Source organism: Vombatus ursinus, unplaced genomic scaffold (genome assembly GCF_900497805.2).
Source record: "Vombatus ursinus unplaced genomic scaffold, bare-nosed wombat genome assembly UNPS02014813.1, whole genome shotgun sequence".
Lineage (NCBI taxonomy): Eukaryota > Metazoa > Chordata > Mammalia > Diprotodontia > Vombatidae > Vombatus > Vombatus ursinus.
Window position 1 is genome coordinate 7,815,726 of NW_020954591.1, and position 22,115 is coordinate 7,837,840.

The 22,115-nt window shown below is 37.7% G+C and overlaps 1 protein-coding gene across 5 annotated transcripts in view; it reads right to left on the minus strand.

Annotated features, from left to right (window-relative positions):
• Nucleotides 1-22,115, minus strand: part of FRY (FRY microtubule binding protein) — a 505,098-nt gene that overhangs the window by 178,435 nt on the left and 304,548 nt on the right. For all 5 annotated transcript variants that reach the window (XM_027877678.1, XM_027877681.1, XM_027877679.1 and 2 more), the window contains 4 exons: nucleotides 21,516-21,655; nucleotides 8,309-8,399; nucleotides 7,807-7,886; nucleotides 7,627-7,707 (listed from right to left, as the gene is read on the minus strand). In XM_027877678.1, the coding sequence (XP_027733479.1) occupies nucleotides 7,627-7,707; nucleotides 7,807-7,886; nucleotides 8,309-8,399; nucleotides 21,516-21,655 (392 nt within the window). The remainder of the gene's footprint in view (nucleotides 1-7,626; nucleotides 7,708-7,806; nucleotides 7,887-8,308; nucleotides 8,400-21,515; nucleotides 21,656-22,115) is intronic.

Below are 22,115 nucleotides of genomic sequence, written 5' to 3' on the forward strand. Positions count from 1 at the left end.
CCAAGGTTGCTCCAAGGTACAAAGGCTCATTTTTTTTTTTTGGCAACACAAATGTCCAACTAAAATGCTCAAACTGCTGCAAATCTTGTGACACTGTAATCTCTGAGGCAGAGATTCTTAACCTTATATGTGTCATGAAACCCTTTAGTGGTTTGGTAAATGCTATGATCTCCTTATTAGAATTCATGTTTTTAATGCATAAATAAAATACCTAAGATTACAAAGGAAAGCAAATATATCGAAATACAGTGATCAAAATAAGTTAAAAAAAAAGTTCAAGGAAGGACAAGACCCTGTGCTCTAAGAAATCATAACTGTAGGAAGCTCAAAGGGCAATGTACATTGGGCACAAGAAAGCTGCAGCATATTTCTAATAAAGAGCTATGCACAAGCAATAGTATAAGGATATCATTGAGGAAATACACAATTGGAAAATGAGGTGGGTTTATCATCTATTAATAATAATAATCACTAGCATTCATATAATGCCTTAAGGCTGACTAAGTACTTGGCATATGCTATCTTATTTGATTCTCATAATAGCTCTGGGAGGTAAGTTTTATTAATTATCCCCATTTTACACCTAAAGAAACTGAGGCACATAGAGATTAAATGACTTGCCCAGGACTACTCAGCTAGTAAATGTTTGAGGCAGGATTCAAACTCTATTCTCTATGCCCTGTGCCATCCAGCTACCTCCTATCTATTGAGAACAAGGTTAATTGAAAAAACTTGTTAATTGGCTGTTTGGATTTCAGAACAACTTATCTTTCCATGAAAGTAGTTTCACTTAGGTTCCTCAGCCAGTCCACTAAAAGATGCACAATGTGGCTGAAGTATACTACAACATAAAAGAATTGTAGAACATAAACACGACGTATGGTGGTGTCTCTTTGTGGAAATGAATTCAGGGTCCTAACTTGTCAGGACGTCAGGAATATTTGCTGGTACTCATGCAATGGATACAGAGACTTCAGCAAAGCCCTCCAGGATGCTGGGGGCAGGGGAAATGGTCCTCTGTGGAGGACCTATAGACACGAATCATATTGGATATGAAAGCATGGAAAAAACGCAACCAGAATGAAAAGAATGAATGCCTACATGGATGGGATCACAGATCCATGGCATCTGGGAGACTGAACAGTGCTTCTGTGCATGTGCATCCTGACTCATTATCATTAATACAGTCTCCATGAAGGCACATGGATAAAAAGCCTATGATGTCACAGAAATTAAGATGCAGACAATCCAAAGGATAATGGAAAGCCTCAGAGTGGGGATAAGGAAGTGGCAGGATATTACTAACGATAATGATGGTCATATTAAAATATAATTAAGGAACTATATGATTGGAAAAGCAAATGAAGCAGTCACATTGGTAGGAATGGAATATAAGAGGTGAGTGTCTTTAGTGCTCCCTGGTACCCCCAAGCTATAAAAAGTACCAGTTAAGTACTCAGGCTACTGGGTGGCTCCTTTATGGAGTGCTTATGGAAGGACATGACACCACACAGGATGAGAAGGCAGAGAAGAGCTATTAGCTATACTGGTGAAGAGCATTCACAACAGTAGGAGTGTAATGATCCATCAAAGTATGCTAGAACTCAAAAAATACTACAATGAGAATCATAGTATCTAGTTATATAGTTTTGAGAGAAAAATATGAAAAAGCAGGTACATGAAGATATTTAGTGAAATATTTCTAGTTTTTTTATCTTGACAAGAAAGTTGACTTAATTTTTGCTTAAAGTGTATATGCTTCTGTTTTTTTTAATGTTAATCCATAATCCATGGAAGAGCAATATCCATAATATTATAAACTTGTTATTCTAGGTTTTTTTTAAAAAAACTGGACTTGTATTTTCATCAGTATCAGCAACTAATGATAACGCTAACTCCTACATGCTCTGTGACAGAAATTCTTAAAAATTGCCTAGGGTACTGAGAGAGAGGTTAATTGACTTGTTTAGGATCAAAAAGCTAGTATGTATCAGGGGTCTTCCTGACTCAGTGACCAGCTCTCTATGGACTACACCTTACTTTTTCCTATTACATTATAAATGAAAATAAATGTAAACATATTTTACTTTCAGTTGTCCCAATACAGTGTGGAAACATCATTTTCACATAGCTATGATTAACCAATTCATAAGGATATAGTTCATTTCCTAAGATCTTTCCAAAGATCTGTTCGATTCACTTTAGGAAATGTAAACCAAATTCAGTTTTCTGATGAAACTCTAAAACCAATCTGAAAAACAGCAAAAGATACTGCTTCTTTGAAATGTATAATGTATATTGTCTAAGAAGGCGAACTCTATGTTGTGAAATATCTGTTAAAGTCATATCAAACAACAACATACTTCTAAAATCGGAGAGCTCTAGGACAAGTGATCTAAATCATGATTTAAATGGATCTGATGCAAATTCAAGCACATTCTGCTTTTAATCGAAGTCTATCTTTACCTCATTTCAATGTAAATGGATTTTAAAAGCTTAACTCTGAATGACACTCAAAGATAATTTTTCTAAGGCAACATTATCACCATTAAACCTACAAGATGCTGCTAAAATTCTCAGTAATCCTTATAGGAGAAAAAAAACCCCACAACACTCTAGAATCTCATTACTATGGGAAATAATAATAAATGTACTATGAAAATAACCTTATTTAGAAGAAAATGTAACTGCAATGTCCTAGTTATGCCTAGTTATTTTTCCAACAGATAAATGTGTTATTACGGAAAATTATCAATTGAACAATGAAGCTGATCTTACTAGAGAGAAGGAAGTAAAGTACCAATGCTTGGAAATCACTGCTTTAATTGATTTAAGGGAGACTATGCTAATCTTTGATAAATGTGAATTATTTGACCAATGGAGAATGTATTAATTCTTTAAAGCATTTTAAATATGAGATTATTGGAAGACAGAAATTTCTAAAGGTTATGCAAATGACCATAAAGACCTTGAAACATCTCCTAAATGTGAACAATTCAAGAACTACTAACTACTAACAGAACTGGACTCAATGCTGGCACCATGGCAGATAACAGGACTGTAAGGCTAGAGTTGCAAGGCACCTCGGAGGCACCTAGGCCAGGCCCCTCATTTTACAGATAAGGAAACTGAGGCCCAGGAAAATGAAATTACTTACCCAAGGTCACACTGGTAGAGTTAGAAGTGAGATTTGAATCCAAGTCTTCTGCCTTCAAAGCCACCATTCTTTCTACCATAATATACTTACTTGCCACTAGTGGCAACAGACCTGATTGACATGGCATTCCTATGTTCCCACGATAACTACTATTAATCAACTATTAATTTGGTTTTTTTCCTTTCTGAATTCATAGAATCATAGAACTGGAACAGACCTGGTACACTGGATAGAATTCTTCTGGACATGAAGTTAGGAAGAGCTGAGTTTAGATACCACTTCATAAAATTATTAGCTGGGTGACTATGTAAGTCACTTATTCTCTCTTATCCTATTTTATCATCTGTAAAATGTGGATGGGGCAGCTCAATGGATAGAGCGCTAGGCCTGGGTTCAGGAAGACCCGGGTCCAAATCTAGCCTCAGACACTTAGTAACTATGTGACCCTGGGCAAGTCACTTAACCTCTGTTTGCCCTGGCCTGGAGTCAGGAAGACCTGAGTTCAAATCCAGCCTCAGACACTTACTAGTGGTGTGACCCTGGGCAAGTCACTTAACTTCTTTTTGCCTTAATCCATTGGAAGAGGAAATGGCAAACTACTCCAGTATTTTCTTTGCCAAGAAAACCCCATGGAAAGTGTGATATGGTTTAGGGCGTCATGAAAAGTCGGACACAACTAAATAACTGAACAAGAACAATAAATACAAAATGTGGATAATAATAGTACCTACCTCTTAGGCTTGTTTGAAACCTATGTAATGTGCTCTGCAAACCTTAAATCACTACATAAATGCTAGCTATTATTATAAACTATTATCATTTAGTCCAAATTCCTCCTGCCATTACAGCTGAGAGACTGATGTCTTGGTTTGTTCCTGTTTAGCCTGGCGTGGCCCACACCCATAACCAATTTGAAAGCAAAATACCTGTGGAAGGCCTTACTATAGTAACTGCTATTCATGGTATACAATCTATCAAAACAAAGTAAAATGGAAATGGTTTCTTTAACTTTGCTACTTAACACCTAATGTAAATAAAACACAAAATTACTCTGGGGCTGCTACGAAGAAGTTACAGAGTTTTGTGAAATGCAAGAATTGACCCATTAGCAAAAAGAAAATAGTAACATTTCCTTTATCCAGCATTTGGGCGAAATGAACTATGGCACTGAAACCAGAGTTTTCTAAATAACTGAACTTTCAATCTTCAATGCTTTAAAAAATTGTAACCCATTTTGAATAGAAATCTTTCTAATATTTTGTCTTATGTACATCCCGACCTCCTCCAGCTAAGCCTGATTTAATCCCTTCTTGAGGACTCTAGGGTCATTATTATGAATATTAATTATGCAAAGGTAGCACCATGTGGTCAAAGAACAACCGGGGCCATAAATCTAAAGAGTTGGGAGTTTCTTCCCAGCTGTGTGACCTGGAGCAACAGTCTTGATTTTTTAGGTCTGCATGAGCTTAAGGGCCTGTGGTCTTGATGGATTTATTCTGAATGATTAGAAACCTTTTTTTTTTTTTGCCAGTTTCAGGCCATGTAGATAGTTACGATGATCTCAGGAAAAATAAAGTGTTATTAAGTACTACTCAGTCAAACCACGTCTTCCAGACCTCTTTTTCCCTCTGACCCTGCCACCCACCGCTACCCTGGTGCAGACCCTCACCACCTCACACCTGGACTATTGCAACAGCCTGCTGGTTGGTTCTCCTGGCCTCAGTTCTCTTCCTAGTCCAGTCCATCCTGCACTCAGCTATCAAACTGATCTTCCAGAAACTCAAATCTGACCATGTCACTCCTCTAAACTCCAGGAGCTCCCTATTACCTCCAGGATCAAATACAAATATTTGTTTAGCTTTTAAAGCCCTTTATAACCTGGTCTCTTCCTACCTTTCCAGGCTTCTTATACCTTACATACCTCCATGTATTCTGTAGTCTAGTGGCATTATCCACCTTGCTGTTCCTCCCATGAAATACTCTTGTTTTCTGATTCTGGCCATTTTCTCTGGCGGACCCGCATCCCTAGAATGTTCTCCTTCTTCATCTCTGCCCTCTGGCTTCCTTCAAATCCCAGCTAAAATCCTACCTCCTACAAGAAGCCTTTCTTACTGCCTTCCTTCTAAGGCAATCTCCAATTTATTCTGAATATATCTTGTGTTTGTATGATATCTCCCCCATTAGGCTGTGATCTTTTTGAGAGCAGGGACTAATATTTTTTTAGCCATTCTTTGTGTACCCAGCACTTAGCACAGTGCCTGGCACATAGTAGGTGCCTACTGACTGACCTTTCTAGGAACTGTACTCCACAATATTTTGAGCAGCATTATTGCTCTTAAGTGGGTCCACAGATTGAACTCTCACATTACTTCTCCTATGTGATTACCAGAGAGTCTGTGGAGTAGTAGAGAGAGAGTTGGATTCGGAACCAGGAAGCCCAAGCTTTATGTCCCACATGATAAACACTGGCTACGTGCTGATGGTAATTGTTATGGTAAATTATTTAACTTCTCAGTGCTCTAAGACTATAAGCCACAGAGAAGATGATGACCTTCACTAGCAGCTCCTCACTGGCACACCCTGCATCAGTGAGATCACAGAGCCAGGCCCTATGTTTAATTAACCAAGGTGAAACTAAAGGTATCAGAGCCTTGCATGATTGATCCAAGGGGAGGAGGGAGACAGACACAAGAGAGTGGGAGGTGACATCATTCCTACAAGTATAATATTGCTAACAGACTAATGTTATTCAATTCCAGTTTCCTACACAGAGCTACAGGGCCGATAAATTTAGCGATGAGAATTTCCCCCTGAGTTGTTTCCATGACAGAATCTGGGACATTTTTAGCTCAACTGAAATAAGTAGAGAGCAGTATATAGTAATGGAACATGTTAAAATGGATTCTTTCATACTTCATAAAATTATTACCCAGAGAATAAGAAAAAACAAAACAAACATCTGAAATATTATAAACTTTTTGGGAACCATGCTGGGCTGAGAAAGTCCCACTTGGCTTAAAAAAATTTAGTTTTCTCATCCAGGGGTTTGAAATCTATGGTTCAGAGTGAAGATCTGGCTCATCAAACAAGTCAATAGGCATTAATTAGGTGGTTAATGTGTTGCTAAGCACTGTGCTAGACAAGTGGATGGAAAGGAGAGGATGGAGGGTCATGTGTGAGGAATGAAAAGAACACCAGTTTTACTGGATAACAGAGTGCAGAAAGGGGAGTAACATACGATGAGAATGGAAAGATAGATTCAAGCTAGCTTGTGAAAGGCTTTAGAGTTAAACAGAAGCATTTATATTTTATCCTAGAGAAAACAGGGGGCCACTAGAGTTGATAAGGGCAGCTAGGCGACACAGGGGATATGGGCCTGGAGTCAGAAAGACTTGAGTTGAAATCCAGCCTCAGACATCGAATAGCTGTGTGACCCTGGGCAAGTCACCTAACCCTGTTTGCCTCAGTTTCCTCATCTGTAAAATGAGCTGGAGAAGGAAAAGCAAACCGCTCCAGTATCTTTGCCAAGAATCCCACAGTGGGGTCACAGAGAGTTGGACACGACTGAACAACAACCACAACAGAGTTGATTCAGTTTGGAAGTCACACGGTCAGACCCACACTTAAAAAATGTCTTTGGCATCTGTGTTGGATGCACTTGGGATGTGCAAGGAGGAACCTGAGGCAGGGAGTGCAACTAGGTACCTGTTGCAATAATCTAGGGGAGAGGTAATAAAGGCCTGAACTAAGGAGGTGGCTGTGTGAGTAGAAAAATGAGGTTGGATATGAGATAGGAATAGCAAGATTTGGCACTTGATCGAATCTTGGTCAGATGCGGCATAAGGGAGAGTAAAGAATCATGGATAATGGTTAAGCGTACAAAACTGCGAGACTTGGAGGACAACGGTGACTTTGTCAGCAAGAGAGGAGTTTGGAGGAGGACTGGGTTTAGGGGGAAATACAATGAGTTCAGTTTTAGACAGGCTGAGTTTGAGACGTCTCTGGGAGACGTTACAGACTGGTCAGTTTGAGACGTCTGATAGTTAATTACTGATATACGACTGAAGCTCAGGGGAGAGTCTGGGGCTAGATTGACTGATCTGTAAGTCATCCGCAGAGAGGCGATCCGTAAACCTAGGGGACCTGATAACGTTATGAGGAAAGACAACGTCAAAGAAGGAGGGAAGAAGGTCCAAGGCAGAACCTTGTGGAACACGCACTGTGGGGGGGGGGGGGCGTGATACAGATGATAAGTCAGCAAAGAAGACGTAGGAGAGACGAAGGCAGGAGAAAAAAGGCAATGCGAGCTTTTAACGTAAAAGGCTGGTGATGTCCTGCTCTCCTCTCTTCAAGAAAACTGAACACCACACAGACAGCAGACACAGACACAGACACAGACACACACACACACACACACACACACACACACACACACAATTCTAGGACGACCGGAAGGTATATTTACTCACTTAGCTTGTGCCAACACCCCAATGACTTCCGCATAGAGGTCTGCGACAATGTGCATATTTCCAGTGTTAGGACCAAGGTACCTAGCAAGACAGAATGAGGTGACATAAGAAGCATTGGTGACCTAGAAAGAACAAATGATTTCATTTTAAGCAATCTACTTAGGCAGTGTCCTTACTTACCCTTCCTTGTATTTAAAGTGCTTGAAGGCCAAGTTAATAACCTCATGGATCAAACTGTCTATTACAGGATGAAGAGGAATCTGGAAATACAAGAATAATCCTTCAACTGACAAGGGAATACTAAATATTAACTTGCTCACAATGCAAATCATAATTCTGTATATGGCCTTTAGCAATATAATTTACCAAGAACACCAAACTGTTGAGATGACCTAGTAGTTATTAGCTGGGGAAACACCAAAGGCTAATTTCTATTACCATATTATGTAACATGAATTCAGTAGTGAATATGCTGCAAAATTGAAATGTCATCTTCCCAAATTTATAACAGATATCTTATTTCAGTTCAGAAAATATGAATAACACAGCATGTAGAAATATTATTGGTTTTTAAGTTAGATTTGGAATTTATTGACAATTTAACAGTTAGAGAGCTTTTAAGGCCAACCAGACTCAGAAATGACAAACTTTATCTTACAGCAATATTAAAACAGTAACATACCTGCTTCAAAACTTCTATTAACACTAAAGAAAAAATAAAATCAATGGCCAGATCTCTTCTTTCCATTAAATAATCTCGCTGCTGTTCATCACTGTAAAAATAAAAATATGGCAGTAAGTGGGAGCAATGCCTTCTGTTAATGTTCCTGTTAGGAGACCCAATATGATCCATTAAAAAGCTAAAAATCACAATGATCCACCCATAAGTTAAACATGTTGCTGAACTCTCATTACAGTGGTGAACTTTCCAAGTGACAACCTCTTTGGGCACCCATTTTCTCATTTGTAAAATGAAATGGATTGGTCTAGACATATGTTCATTTATTACAATCTTCCTTGGGATATTTTTACTATATATAATCATTCATGGGAGGTCCTTAGGTTCAGAAGAAATTTCTCTTCCCCATCTCCTTACATTCTCCCACAAAGAGGAAATAAAAAAGGAATAGATGGCTAGACAAAGGATTTATTAAGTGTTTACCATGTGCCAGGCACAATGATAAGTGCTAGGTATACAACTATAATCAAGACAGTTTCTGCCCTCAAGGAGCTTACATTCTAACGGGGAAAGACAAAACATAAAGGGGAATTTGAAAAGAGGGCTTGTGGAAGAGGTACATGGGATGATGCATAAAGTGAATAAAGCAAAGCAGAAGGTGGGCGGGGAAGGAAGGGAAAAAGGAAAGGAAAAAGAAGAGAAGGAAAGTTCTATAAGTAAAGGAGAAAAAGTCACACAAAGTGGCTTTTACCTGCTGAGAAGTGAGGTAAGGAGGAGGAGTAAAATTAAAGCACTCTCTCAAAAGTCCTATCACATTCATTTCTCCCCCTTTCTGCTCTTTTTACAGACTAACAGATGGATTCTAGCTTGAGATTTCTCAATTTGTTAGAGACAAGGAAAATATGGAGAAGGACCATTTGGGGGTAACTAAATGATTAAGAGAAGGGTAAAGTAAGATCTCTGAGAGGAAAAAGGAAAGAAACTGGGATTATTTGGTAGAAGTTTCTTAAATTAAGTGTATTTTACATTCCAAATAGAACACTTGCACATAGAAACAGGTGATATTTAAGTGAGAAATAGGGAACGACTTCTTTGCTTAGTCAGTTTGATAGATAATAGAATGAGTTAGCTAGCAAAGGAGGTTGTGACATTGTCTTCCATGGAGAAATGTATTAGTAGTCAGAGTCCCTCATTTGGTATGTGGTAGCTTAACTACAAGTCCTTCCTGGAGGAAAGTAAATGGATACAAATGACTCAGGAGTCCCCTCTCATTCTGTGCTCTATTTAGGGGATTACTGAGCTAGAAAATGCTGCTAAGTCAGTGGGGGAGAAGCGAGATGGGGGGGGGGGGGAGGGCAGCATTAAAGAATGGAAGTTTAGGATATATTTTGGAGCAAAGGAAAATCGAACAGTGTTACAAGGGCAGGCAGCAACAAAAAGGGAGAAAGGAGGCAGAAGATAGTCCAAGAAATGTTATCAACAGAGTCAGGAGATCTGGGTTCAAGTCTTGGTCATATCACTGATTAGCTGTCTAATCTTAGATAAGTCATTAAGCCTCTTTGAGTCTTGGATCTCTCATTTCTAGAGGATGATTCGATAATTTGTCATGAAAGGGAATGAAGGTAGCAGGGGAACAGAAGATTTAAATGCAATTCCTAAAAGGGGACTGCAAAAGATGCTATAAGCTTCCTTTACCAACAATAAAAACTGACCTTGGGTATAGTCAGACATTTTGAATTCCTGGTGGGGAAACTCCCTTTGCTGATATAGATCAACAACTCACTTGAAACAGTCAATAGTCAAAGAGCCAATAAACATTTATTAAGCACCTACTATGTGCCAGGCACTGTGCTAAATGCTGGAGATACAAATACAAAAAAATAAAGCCAGTCCCTGCCTGTTTTATAGCCACACTGAGAGGTTAGGTGACTTTTCCATAGTCACAAAGCTAGTGTGTGTCAGAAGGACAACTTGACTTTGACTCCAAGATTGGCCCTCTCTCAGTGGACAGCTGAGTGTCTCCACTGCCTTTGGGTGACCCTCAATTTCAGTTATTCAGAAACAGTACAGTATCCTGTGACTTGTCTTACAGCACTGCTGTAGGAATACTGTTTTAAAAGGTGCCAGGCTGTGTCTCACATAAACTAGCCTTTATACACAATTTCTGTAATACTTAGAGGCATTTACATAGTGCTTCCAAGTTTGCAAAGTGAAATAGATGAACTACTGATTTCATCATATTTATGCCTTCCAGTACAAAGTTTTAGGCAAATACCTTTCAAATAAAGGGTTTGGTTTGATTACGGTTTTGAGGTCTAACTTCCAGTAACATTTTATAACAGTTATTTTGGCACATGAACTATTGAGATCATACTCATCTTAGGAAATTGTAACTTAAATGTGTACCGCTCACATCTGCCTAATTTCAGCTCCGCCTGTATTTCCCTAAATTTCTTATTTCATTGCTTCTAGTAAAAAAAAAAGCCCACATTGCTAGCTAGATGAAGCCCTAGAAACCCATGCTTTTCTGGCTTTCTCTCAACCACAAATATTCATTTTTTTACTGTTAAATACTAACTATGAAATGCTACTAAAATCCAGTTCCAGAGCTCTGATTTTGGGTTGGATTTCGGCAGTGACTCTGATCTCTTAAAACCTTCAGGGATACAACTAAAAGGGAAACATCGCTGTCAAGTCAGGGAGAAGTAATTACTTCATTTTCCATTTTAAATGAATCCATGAAATATTCATAAGTTTTAGCAATTAATTATTCACAAATGAGGTTAGAAGAAACCTCGAATTCCATTACTCCAACCCCTAGACTCGGTTCTATAATACGCTGAACTTTAGGAAAGCCTCACTAATTCAAAATAATTGTGTGGGATAACTATGTTGAGTGAATAAGATCTGAATTATATTCTAACAGAAGTAACTTTATTTCTAGTAGTATAAAAATTTGAGGTAACAAAATAATATCTAGTAAAAGTCTGCTTTAGTGAATGGATAAAAATTATTTTAATTAGCATAACACTTTTTAAAAAAACAATATTTTCCAGTGATGCTATACAGTAGTCAGTTATGGAATACCAGAATACCAAAGTCTCTGAAGATTTTAAGCTGAGAGTCACCAGAAAAGATATTAGAGAGGTGCATGGTGGGTATGAGTAAACTACTCCATCACCAACGAAAAACAATATATGGGAAGTAGAATAAAGGATATCACCAGAGGCATGTATGACCAGAAAAGAAAGTTAGCTCGTTTTTGAAAAAAGCAAGGAGTCAACAACAGATAGCTTGCTTGTTCCACTGGGGTCCTTGTGTGTTAGGAAAACTAGAGGACCATCTGTGGAAGATATGTGGAACTATATGGACAAGGACCAATCAGTCAATAAACATTTATTAAGCACCAACTATGTGTCAGGCACAATACTAAGCACTGGGCACACAAAAAGAGGCAAAAGACAAGGAGTTTGCAGTCTGATGGATGGTCTAATGGTTGAACATGTTCAAACAAGTTATATAGAGGATAAACTGATGGAAGACAGAATTAGAATTAAGAGGAGTTAGGAAAGGCTTTCTGTTGAAGGTACAGAATTATACCCTAGGAGTCGACATGGATGGTTTGCTATCTATAGCATCCCTAAAGGGATAATCAATGAGATCACAGATTAAACCAAGGATCAAAGTAATTCCTAGAGCAATGGCTGGCATACAAATATTAGTGATACCTACCCTCAAATATTTCCTTCCAAGCATTTTAAAATTTGCCTTTAATCTTATTTACATTATCCGTACAAATGTAGTCTAGGGAAAACAATGATAAGTAGCACCCCTTCCCTTCTACTCTCTCTGTGTAGACAGTCCCTGCTGTTAAACACCACATTCCTAGGAATTACATGTGAAAACAGAGCATTGGAAAACAAAACTCTGAGAGTAGATTGGTGTTGTATCCTTCTGATCTGGCATTTTCCATGTCATCCCTGGATGCTATCTAGTGAGAAATGAGGTATCAGTGTTTACTGTAGTGTTGATTAGGCAGAGTGCTGGAATGTAAGGGGGTGAAAAGTAGGACATGCTTCCTATTCCTCACTATCTTCTCTTTTTAATACTTTCTCTGCAGAAGCAAGGCTTAAGGAGGCCTTTATTCTATAGCTCTCTACTTGGCTATGCAAACTTTAAATCAAGTTACATGCCTCTGACAGGTGGGTGAACACGTATCTCTGAAACTGGCTTGCACAGCCTACAAGTCACATTACAAAAATTTGTTATCTAATCACAACTGGGCTGTCTGCACTACAGATGTTTGCTGGATAATCTCAGCTGGGCTCCCTGCACGTTGATTTTCTGTCACATCTCAGCTCATAGCTGTCACAAATCTCTTTGCTCTTCCAACTTCCAACATCCCCTCAAAGGGGTGTATAATGGTACAGTGGAAAGAGTGTTGTAGAGGGGATCAGAGGTCCTGGGTTCAAATCTTGGAAGTCACACTCATTATCTGTAAGGCCTTGGAAAAGTTACTTAATTTTTTTGTGTCTTAGTTTTCTGGGTCTCAATTTCCTTGTCTGTTAAATGAGAGGATTAGATCAGATGAACTCTGAAGGGTCCTTGTCAATTCAAATCTACAATTTATGATCATTCCTTCATTGAGAAGCAGATGACTTCATCTACATTATTGAAGAGACTGAGGCCAATCCAAATGATAAGGACTCTTCTCTTTTTAAAAAATTATTATTTTTATCATTAATTTTTACAAAAATTTTGAGTTCTGAATTCTCTCTCCCTCCCATCCTTCCCCTGCTAGTTGAGAAGGCAGGAAAAGTGATATTAGTTATATGTGTGAAATCATGCAAAACACATTTCTGTATTAGTCATGTTGAAAAAAAAAAACAACCCCAAGAAAAAAATAATGCTTCAATCTACACTTAGACTCTTTCAGTTCTTTCCTGGATGTGGATAGCATTTTTTTTCACCTTAAGTCCTTCAGAATTGTCTTGGATCATTGTATTGATTAGAATAGCTAGGTCATTCATAGTTGATCATCATTACAATATTGCTTTTACTGTGTACAGTGTTCTCCTGGTCCTGTTCACTTCACTTTGCATCAGTTTGTATACCTTCCCAGGTTTTTCTGAAACTATCCTGCTTGCCATTTCTTATAGCACCACAGTATTCTACCACAACCATATGTCACAACTTGTTCAGCCATGCCCCAATTGATGAGCATCCCCTCAATTTCCAATTCTTTATCACCACAAAAAAGATATGCCATAGATATTTTTGTACATACGGGTCTTTTCCCTTTTTAAAAAAATCTCTTTAGGATATAGACATAGTAGTGATATTGCTGGGTCAAAGGATATATACAGTTTTATGGCTCTTTAGGTATGGTTCCAAATTGCTTTCCAGAATGGTTGGATCAATTCATAACTCCTCCAACAGTGCATTATTGTCCCAATTTTTCCACATCCCCTCCAATATTTGTCTTTTTCCATTTCTGTCATATGGATAGTTTTGATTTCTTCTTCTGAAAATTGCCTGTTTGTACCTTTTGACCATTTATCAATTTGGGAATGACTCATATTCTTATAAATCTGACTCAGTTATCTATGTCTTTGAAAAATGAGGCCTTTATCAGAGAAACTTGCTATAAAAATGTTTCTCCAGTTTCCTATTTTCCTTCTAATTTGGTTGCATTGGTTTTGTTAGTGCAAAATCTTTTTAAATTATCAATTCCCTTGATATTCTTGACCTTTTGTTCTTTCAGATGAATTTTATTATTTTTTTCTAGCTGTATAAAATAAATTTTTGGCAGTTTGATAATTATGGCAATGAAGAAGCAAAAATGGGTTGGCCTACCCATGAACATGTAATATTCCTCCAATTGTTTAGATCTGACTTTATTTGTCTGAAAAGTATTTGGTAATTGGTTCATATAGTTCTTGGATTTGTCTTGGCAGGTAGACTCCCAAGTACTCTATGTTGTCTGCAGTTATTTTAAATGGGATTTCTCTTTCTATTTCTCATGGCTGGGTTTTGTTGGTAGTATACAGAAATGCTGATAATTTATGCGGGTTTATTTTATATCCTACAACTCTACTAAAGCTGGTAATTATTTCAAAAAGTTTTTTTTAGTTGATTTTCTAAGTATACCACCATAAACCCTTTATTTTTACTCTCTGTGTCTGAGTGTTTCATGTAAACAACATGTATTCTGGTTTTTAATTAATTCTGCTATCTGCTTCTGTTTTATGGATGAGTTCATCTCATTCACATTCACAGTAATGATTACTATATATTTCCCTCCATCCTATTTTTTCCTCTCTTTATCTTTCTCTCTCTATTTATCCTGTCCTTCCTTAAAAGTCAGTTTTATTTCTGACCACTGCCTCCTTTAATCTGCCCTCCCTTCTATCAACACATCCTTCTCTTGTCTCCTTCACCTCTTACTTCCCTGTTGGGTAAGATAAATTTCTATACCCAACTGAGTATGTATGTTACTCCCTCTTTGAACCAATTCTGATCACAGTGAGGTTCAAGCATTGCCTGCCACTCTCCTTATTTCCCCTTCCATTGTTTCCTTGAGTACCTCTTTTATGTGAGATATTTTTTCCTCATTCTTCCTCTCTCTCTCCCCTTCTACCAGTGTATCCCTTTCTCACCTTTAAATTTTTTTTTGAGATCATCCCATTGGAGTCAACTCACACCTATGCCCTCTGTCTATGAATCCTTTTAACTTCCTTAATAATGAGAAAGTTCTTATGAGTCACAAGTATCATCTTCCCCTATAGTAATGTAAACAGTTTAATCTTAATGAATCCCTTAAGATTTCTCGTTCATGTTTACCTTTTCACACTTCTCTTGAGTCTTTTATTTGAAAGTAAATTTTTTTTTATTTAGCTCTGGTCTTTTCATCAGGAAAACTTTGAAAGTCCTCTATTTCATTAAATTTTCATTTTTTTCCCCTCAGAAGGTTTCTACTCAGTCTTGTTAGGTAGATTATTCTTGTTTGTAATCCTAGCTCCCTTGCTTTTTGGAATATCATATTCTAAGCCCTCTGCTCCTTTAATGTGGAAGCTGCTAAATCTTGTGTGATCCTGACTGTGGTTCCACAATATTTGATTTGCTTCTTTCTGGCTGCTTGCAATATTTTCTCCTTGAACTGGGAGCTCTGTAATTTGGTTATAATATTCCTGAGAGTTTTCATTTTGGGATCTCTTTAAGGAGGTGATTGGTGGATTCTTTCAAATTCTATTTATCCACTGATTCTAGGAGATCAGGGCACTTTCCTTAGTAATTTCTTGAAATATGATGTCTAGGCCTTTTTTGATCATTATTTTCAGGTAGTAGAAGAAATTTTTTTTTTGAGGCAATCAGGTTAAGTGATTTGCTCAGGGTCACACAGCTAGTAAGTGTCAGGCTGGATTTAAACTCAGGTTCTCCTGACTCCAGGGCTGGTGCTCCATCCATTGTGCCACCTAACTGCCCCTTAGTCCAATAATTTTTAAATTATCTCTCCTTGATCTATTTTACAGGTCAGTTGTTTTTCTAATGAGATATTTCACATTTTCTTCTTTTTTTCCATTCTTTTGACTTGATTTTATTATTTCTTAATGGAGTCATTAACTTCCACTTGTCCATTTCTAATTTTTGTACTTCTTTTTTTTTCCATTTGGCCAATTCTGCTTTTTAAAGGAGTTCTTCTCTTCAGTGAATTTTTGCATCTTTTTTTTTAAGTTGTTATTTTCTTCATTATTTTTTGTGCCTTTTACCAAGCTGTTGAATCTCTTTTCATAATTTTTCTTGCATAACTCTCATTTCTTTTCCTAATTTTCCTCTACCTCTCCAATTTGATTTTTAAAATCTTTTTTTGAGCTCATCCAGGAATTCCCTTTGGGCTTGTGTCCAATTCACACTTTTTCTTTGAGACTTTGCCTGTAGTTGTTTTGACACAGATGCCTTTTTTTGGAGCTTGTGTCTTGATCTTTCTTGTAACCATGATAGCCTTTTATGGTCAGGTTCTTTTTTGTTGCTTATTCATTTTTCCAGCCTATTTCTTGACTTTGCACTTTATGTTAAAGTTAGATTCTGCTCCTGGGGTGAAAGGGGCATTGTCCCTAACTTCAGGTTTTGTGCTGCTGTTTTCAGGACTAGTTCTGGGAGTCTGTAAGTTTTTGGTGTTTTCAAGGTGGTATGATCCATAAAGAGGTGAGGTTAGGGTTGATATGAAATTATAATGAGATAACATATGTAAAGTACTTTGTAAAATTTAAAGAATTATATAATTATATAAATCTTACTATTATTATTATTACTTTTTTCCTTGACAAAGCTAATACCTCCATCTATGTCCTCAATCTTATTTCCTTCTGTTTCCTCCCTGACTTTCTCCATCAACTGTTTCTTCTCTCTCATGTGTCTTTTTTTTGTCCAGTTTTTTTTTCTTTTTAGGCACTGGGGTTAAGTGACTTGCCCAGGGTCACACAGCTAGTAAGTGTCAAGTGTTTGGTCTGAGGCTGGATTTGAACTCAGGTCCTCCTGACTTCAGGGCCAGTGCTCTATCACTGCGCCACCTAGTTGCCCATCTCTCTCATGTATCTTGAATCTGTCTTTCTAGACTAGCTCTTTCTCACATCTAATAAATGTGCTCAAATCTCCCCAACTAGAAAAAAAAAATCCTTGGACTCTCCTATTCTTTCAAGTGACTGGTCTATCTTTGTCCTCTTCTTCACTGTCAAATCTCTAAGAAGAATAGTCAACACTCACTGCCTTTACCTCCTCACAACAGACCAGCTCCCTGCAATCTGATTTCTATCCTCATTATTCTCCTGAAAAAGTTTTCTCCACGGCCACTACTGACCTCCTCATGACTACAGCCAATGGTCCCATTTCTATCTTTATTCTCCTTGACCTCTTGGAAACGTGGCATTGTGGACCAGTTTCCTTTTGGCTTTCTTATTCATCCTTGGCTTCCTTCCTCTTGCAAGTTCTCCTATCTCTCTGACTCTGCTTTCTCTGGCTCCTTTGCTAATTCTTGTTTTTTCTTCAATCCTTCAAAAGTGGGTGCCTCCCCAGGGTGTTCTTGGCCATCTTTTCTATTCTGTCTTGGGATCGTATCTACCTCCGTGGCTTCAAAATGATCCCCTCCATGCTAAAACTTACAAATCCCTTTATCTAGCCCCTTCGTTCAAGCATTATCTCTCCAAGTACCTGCTGAATATTTCTCTAGTTTTGTCATTGGTGCCAATAACTTTCTAGTCACAGAAGCTCATAGCCTTGGAGGTAGCTTTGGCTCATTTCTCCCTTTAAACTCCAATCAGCCAATCAGTTGTCAGACCCTACTGACTTAGCCTCTCTCCACAACTACCTTATTCAAGATCTCATCTCTTCTCATCCAGATAATTGTAATAGTCTTCTAATGGGTCATTCTGTTACTTCACCTTTCTCAGCCTCAGTTTTATTATACATGAAATTAAGATTATAGTAGTATCCACCTCATAGGGTTGTTGTGAGATCTGGAAAGCACTTTATGAACTTTAAAGCATTATATAAATGTTACCTATTACTAATATTATTGTTATTATTATTATTACTACCTGTGAAGGTACTCTTCCCTAACAGATCACAGCACCACAACTGAGCCAATGATTTTAGAGCAGGGGTTCTTAATCTGGGGTTTATTAACTTAAAAGAATTCATTTTGATAACTGTATTTCAATATAATTGTTTTCCTCTGTAATTCTATTTATTTTATTTTCTACATTTAAAAACTTTTTTTTTGATAAAGGGTCCATAGGCTTCACTAGATTGCCAAAGGACAGTCTGATGCAAAAAAGGTTAAGAATCCTTTTCTCAGAGAGTTGCTATGTTTAAAAAATTCATCAACCTAGTGATGAGACTCCTTGTACTTAGCTAGGCTGATCCTCAGGCAGCAGAAAAGCATTCCATCACTAAGCCCATACTTGAGACCATTCCAACTTGGTGGGATCTGCCAAAGACTGAACTTTGCTGGCAAAGCTTTTGAGAACCCAGAATCATCTCTGACCAACTCCAACGCATAAGAGGAGATGCTGGTGCATTTCTAAAATATCACTTTTTATAAATACACACATTTTAAATTATACCAGTAAATCCTGCTTTCTATGACAGATAGATACTTATTTTGAGATAAATCAAGCTGTATGTGTCATACTTTCAAAGTTGTGGCAGAGAAGACAATACATGGTTCAGTTTTTCAAGGTTGGGAGGTATAATTTTCAAACCTTACCTAGGGCACCCAAATACCTTGTCTTCAGCCTGGAACCAAGACTAGAATTCAGGTTTCTCATCCAATGCTCTTTCTTCTGCATCATAATGAATTTCAATATTTGTTCTGCAGATCACAGTAACAGAACCACCAAGATGGAAAGAAACTCTGAGGTCATTTAGTCTTTCCAGTACTAGAGTGGGGATGCTCTCAATAATATCCCTAAAACACTTAGAAAGATCTCCAGTAAGAGGAAACTACTTCCTGAGGACAGGACAGTGGAAAGAATATGGGTTCTGAAGTGAGAAGATCTGGGTTCAAATCTCAAACTGGATACATTTTACCTGTTTAATCTTGGGAAAGTCACCTAATGTCCTAGTGTGCCTCAGTTTTCTCATCTATACAGTGAGAAGGTTGGACTAGATGTCCTCTGAGGTCTCTTCTAGCCCAAGGTCTACGATAAATCTATGACTTGGCAGAATACTGCCCTTTTGGACAGCTCCAAATCTTAGTTTTGTGAAGCATTTCCTAACAGTAAGGCTACATCAACTTTTCTATAATTTCTAGTTCTGCCTTTTGGTGCCAAGTAGAATAAGTCTATTCCTTTTTCCATGTGAAAACTCTTAAAAAATTTGAAGACTTCACCCCGTCCATTTCTATTCCAAGGCTAAATGTTAATCCTTCCATGGCACTATTTTGATTCCCTTTACTAGGCCTACTCACCTTCTCTGGGGCATGTGCCAATTTGTCTTTCTAAAGATAGCTAGGTCCTGATTAGTGCAAATAATGAACCCTGTGAAGGGTTTACGTTATTCATATTCACAGAGCATATTTCCATGGAGCTGGAACCAGTTTCTGTGTTTTACATAATTTTAATTCTGAATGATATGAATTAGAATACTTACGACCACTTCATGGGATTCATTTTTTGTACTAATTAGGATCTAGCAGTACTTTAGAAGTGGTCTGATCTTAGAAGGGTCCTTGTGGAGTCTGTGATTCTAATCATAAAGTTTAATGTCTGATCAGTTTCTTTGGATACTGTACCAATGTTGAATACTGAGTTAAAACTCATTTTCAGAAAAACTGCTTACTATCTAGTCATGTCTCTCCCATCCTGCATTGCTTTCTCGAACCCTAGTGTAATACTTTATATTCATCTCTACTGAATTCTTATTGAATCTGGTCTGTCATTTCAGCCTATAGAGATCCTTTCAACTGCTGATATTGTAATTCACCATATGCCTCCAAATTTCAAGTCTTGTGACCACTTAACAAGCATGCCATCTATACCTTCATCTTGGTCATTTTTAATGTTGAACAAAAAAGGGCCAAGAATGGATCCCTAGGACACTTTGCTAGAGAACCCATGCTAAGCTGACAATAATCTTTGAATCACTACTCTTTAAGTGTGGCTGTTTATCAGTTCCAAATAAACTTGAATATGTTACTATCTGGCTCATATTATTCCATCCTGTCCACAAGGAGACAGCTATCAATACCTTGCTGAAATCCAAATATACCCTACGTAATCTGCCCGGTCTTGTAATCCTAGTGAAGCTTGTTGGCCTACATCTTTCAGAATCCACCTTCCTTCCCCTTGGAATATCTGGACAACTCTCCTGAAGCATCCCTTCTAACTCTAGTTTTTTTCAAGCACTTACAATATTGGTTCAGAGACCCCTACATTCTTTCAGCAACCAGGAATATAGTTCGTCTAGGTCTGGTGACTTGAATTCTTTCAGTGAGGTGTGGTGATCTTTTGTTTTTAAATTTCAATTTCTCTTTAACTATTCCTGCTTCTCTATTTCCCAGCCTGAAAAATTATTCTCCTTGGTGAAGAAAACAGAATCCAAATAAGAGCTGCCTAGTTCTACCCTCTCTCGGCTGTCCTTATCATCTGCTCTGAGTGTTTCGAATGTCTTTTTTGGTCTTTCTCTTTTCTCCAACATGAGACAAAGTCCATAGCATTTATCATGGTCTTCAACTCTTCCTGGCCTTTACCATTAATGGTACTATTCTTATAGGACTGTACAACTCTTATTTATCTCAAGTTCAGTTCCCTTTCTTTCATTTTTCATTCCATTTCTTTTTGGGCCTCTTTTGTTTTCAATTTTAGGTCCCAGGATCTTCTCTTTCTTGTGTATTTCCCATGTTCTATGTCTAAAAACTGAAGCAATGAATATAAATATTCCCTTCTTCTGGGATATTTTACTCTGTGAATTGCTTGGTCTCTTAAATAATTCTTCTCCCATGTCTTATTTGCTATTCTCTGGGGGTATTTGACAGCAGATACAAATGTGTAAGATATACGTGATATAGGGATCTTCCTCGCCAATTTTGATTTACAGACCCTGTCGATCAGAGCTGCAAGTCTCCAGACATATACATTGTCCTTGACCCTCATTAATTTCATCCCTCTCCTATCCTCACAGCTATAGCCTGGTCTAAAAATCCATATGCCATTCTCCAACAACACCTTTTGAACCAGCTGTTCACTTTGCAAATATTCAGCAACAGCAATTTCAGACAACAAGGCCCTGAACAAATATGGAACAATCATCTACGTTATTTAATGTTAGCGGACTACATCTTTTTGAAAGCAATTATTTGGTGTTTGTAAGGGATGTTTGGGTGGTGGGGCAGAGGTAAGAAGTAGGTAGGTTTAACTAATGCATTTATTTTTAAAGAAATCAAAGTGTACCAGCGTGTGAAATTTTACTCATTGTAAATGCTCACAACATGCTGGTTTTTAGTACAAACAAAAGACAATCCCTGGTATCAGGAAGCTCTCCTCAATTTAAACAGAGCATACAGGAGCAAATATTCCAATCAGATCATTCCATTTGGCAGGAATTTCTAGCAGCTTTCACAATTTTCATTCTGCCTTCATCAATACCTTTAAGCCTATCATATCCAATTCCCAAACATGAAACTATGGTTTTCACAGCAAGGAAATATACCTACCTTTTGGATTTAGTGCTTGTTCTGGGTCTATATTCATGAGATTCATCCTCAATGCCATTTTGTCTCTTATACCAGTCAAACAATGTTCGCAGAATGGAAGGCAGGCAGTATTCTGAAAGGGAGCTCATTGAGCTTATTACCTACAGGAAGGAGGAAAGACTGTTAGCTTAGATGTTCTCATACTACTGCCATCTATCTAGGAACATTCTATTTCAAAAAAGCATATCCAAGTATATTCATTGTGGAATTTTCATTTTTACCAAGCAACCTAGTTCATTTTATTTATGACTACATTCCTAGGAGCCCAAAACCATCAACACTGACAAGATGCCCTTAATGTTCTAACAATTCTGTACTTCAATAATGTTAATTACTTTGATTCTAATTCCACTCATTCTAGAAATTTGACTTTAATTGCAAACAGATTATTCATGAGCCCTACTAAAACTTGTACTGACAAAGTTCTCAACAAAAGAATAAACATAGCAATTGTTTATGCAAACATCAATTTTCTCCTTTATCTTGAAAGCCTCCCTTCAGTTAATGGTTTCGAAGATATTCAATTTTATTTATAAAACTCTTTCTGTGGGCTAGGCACTA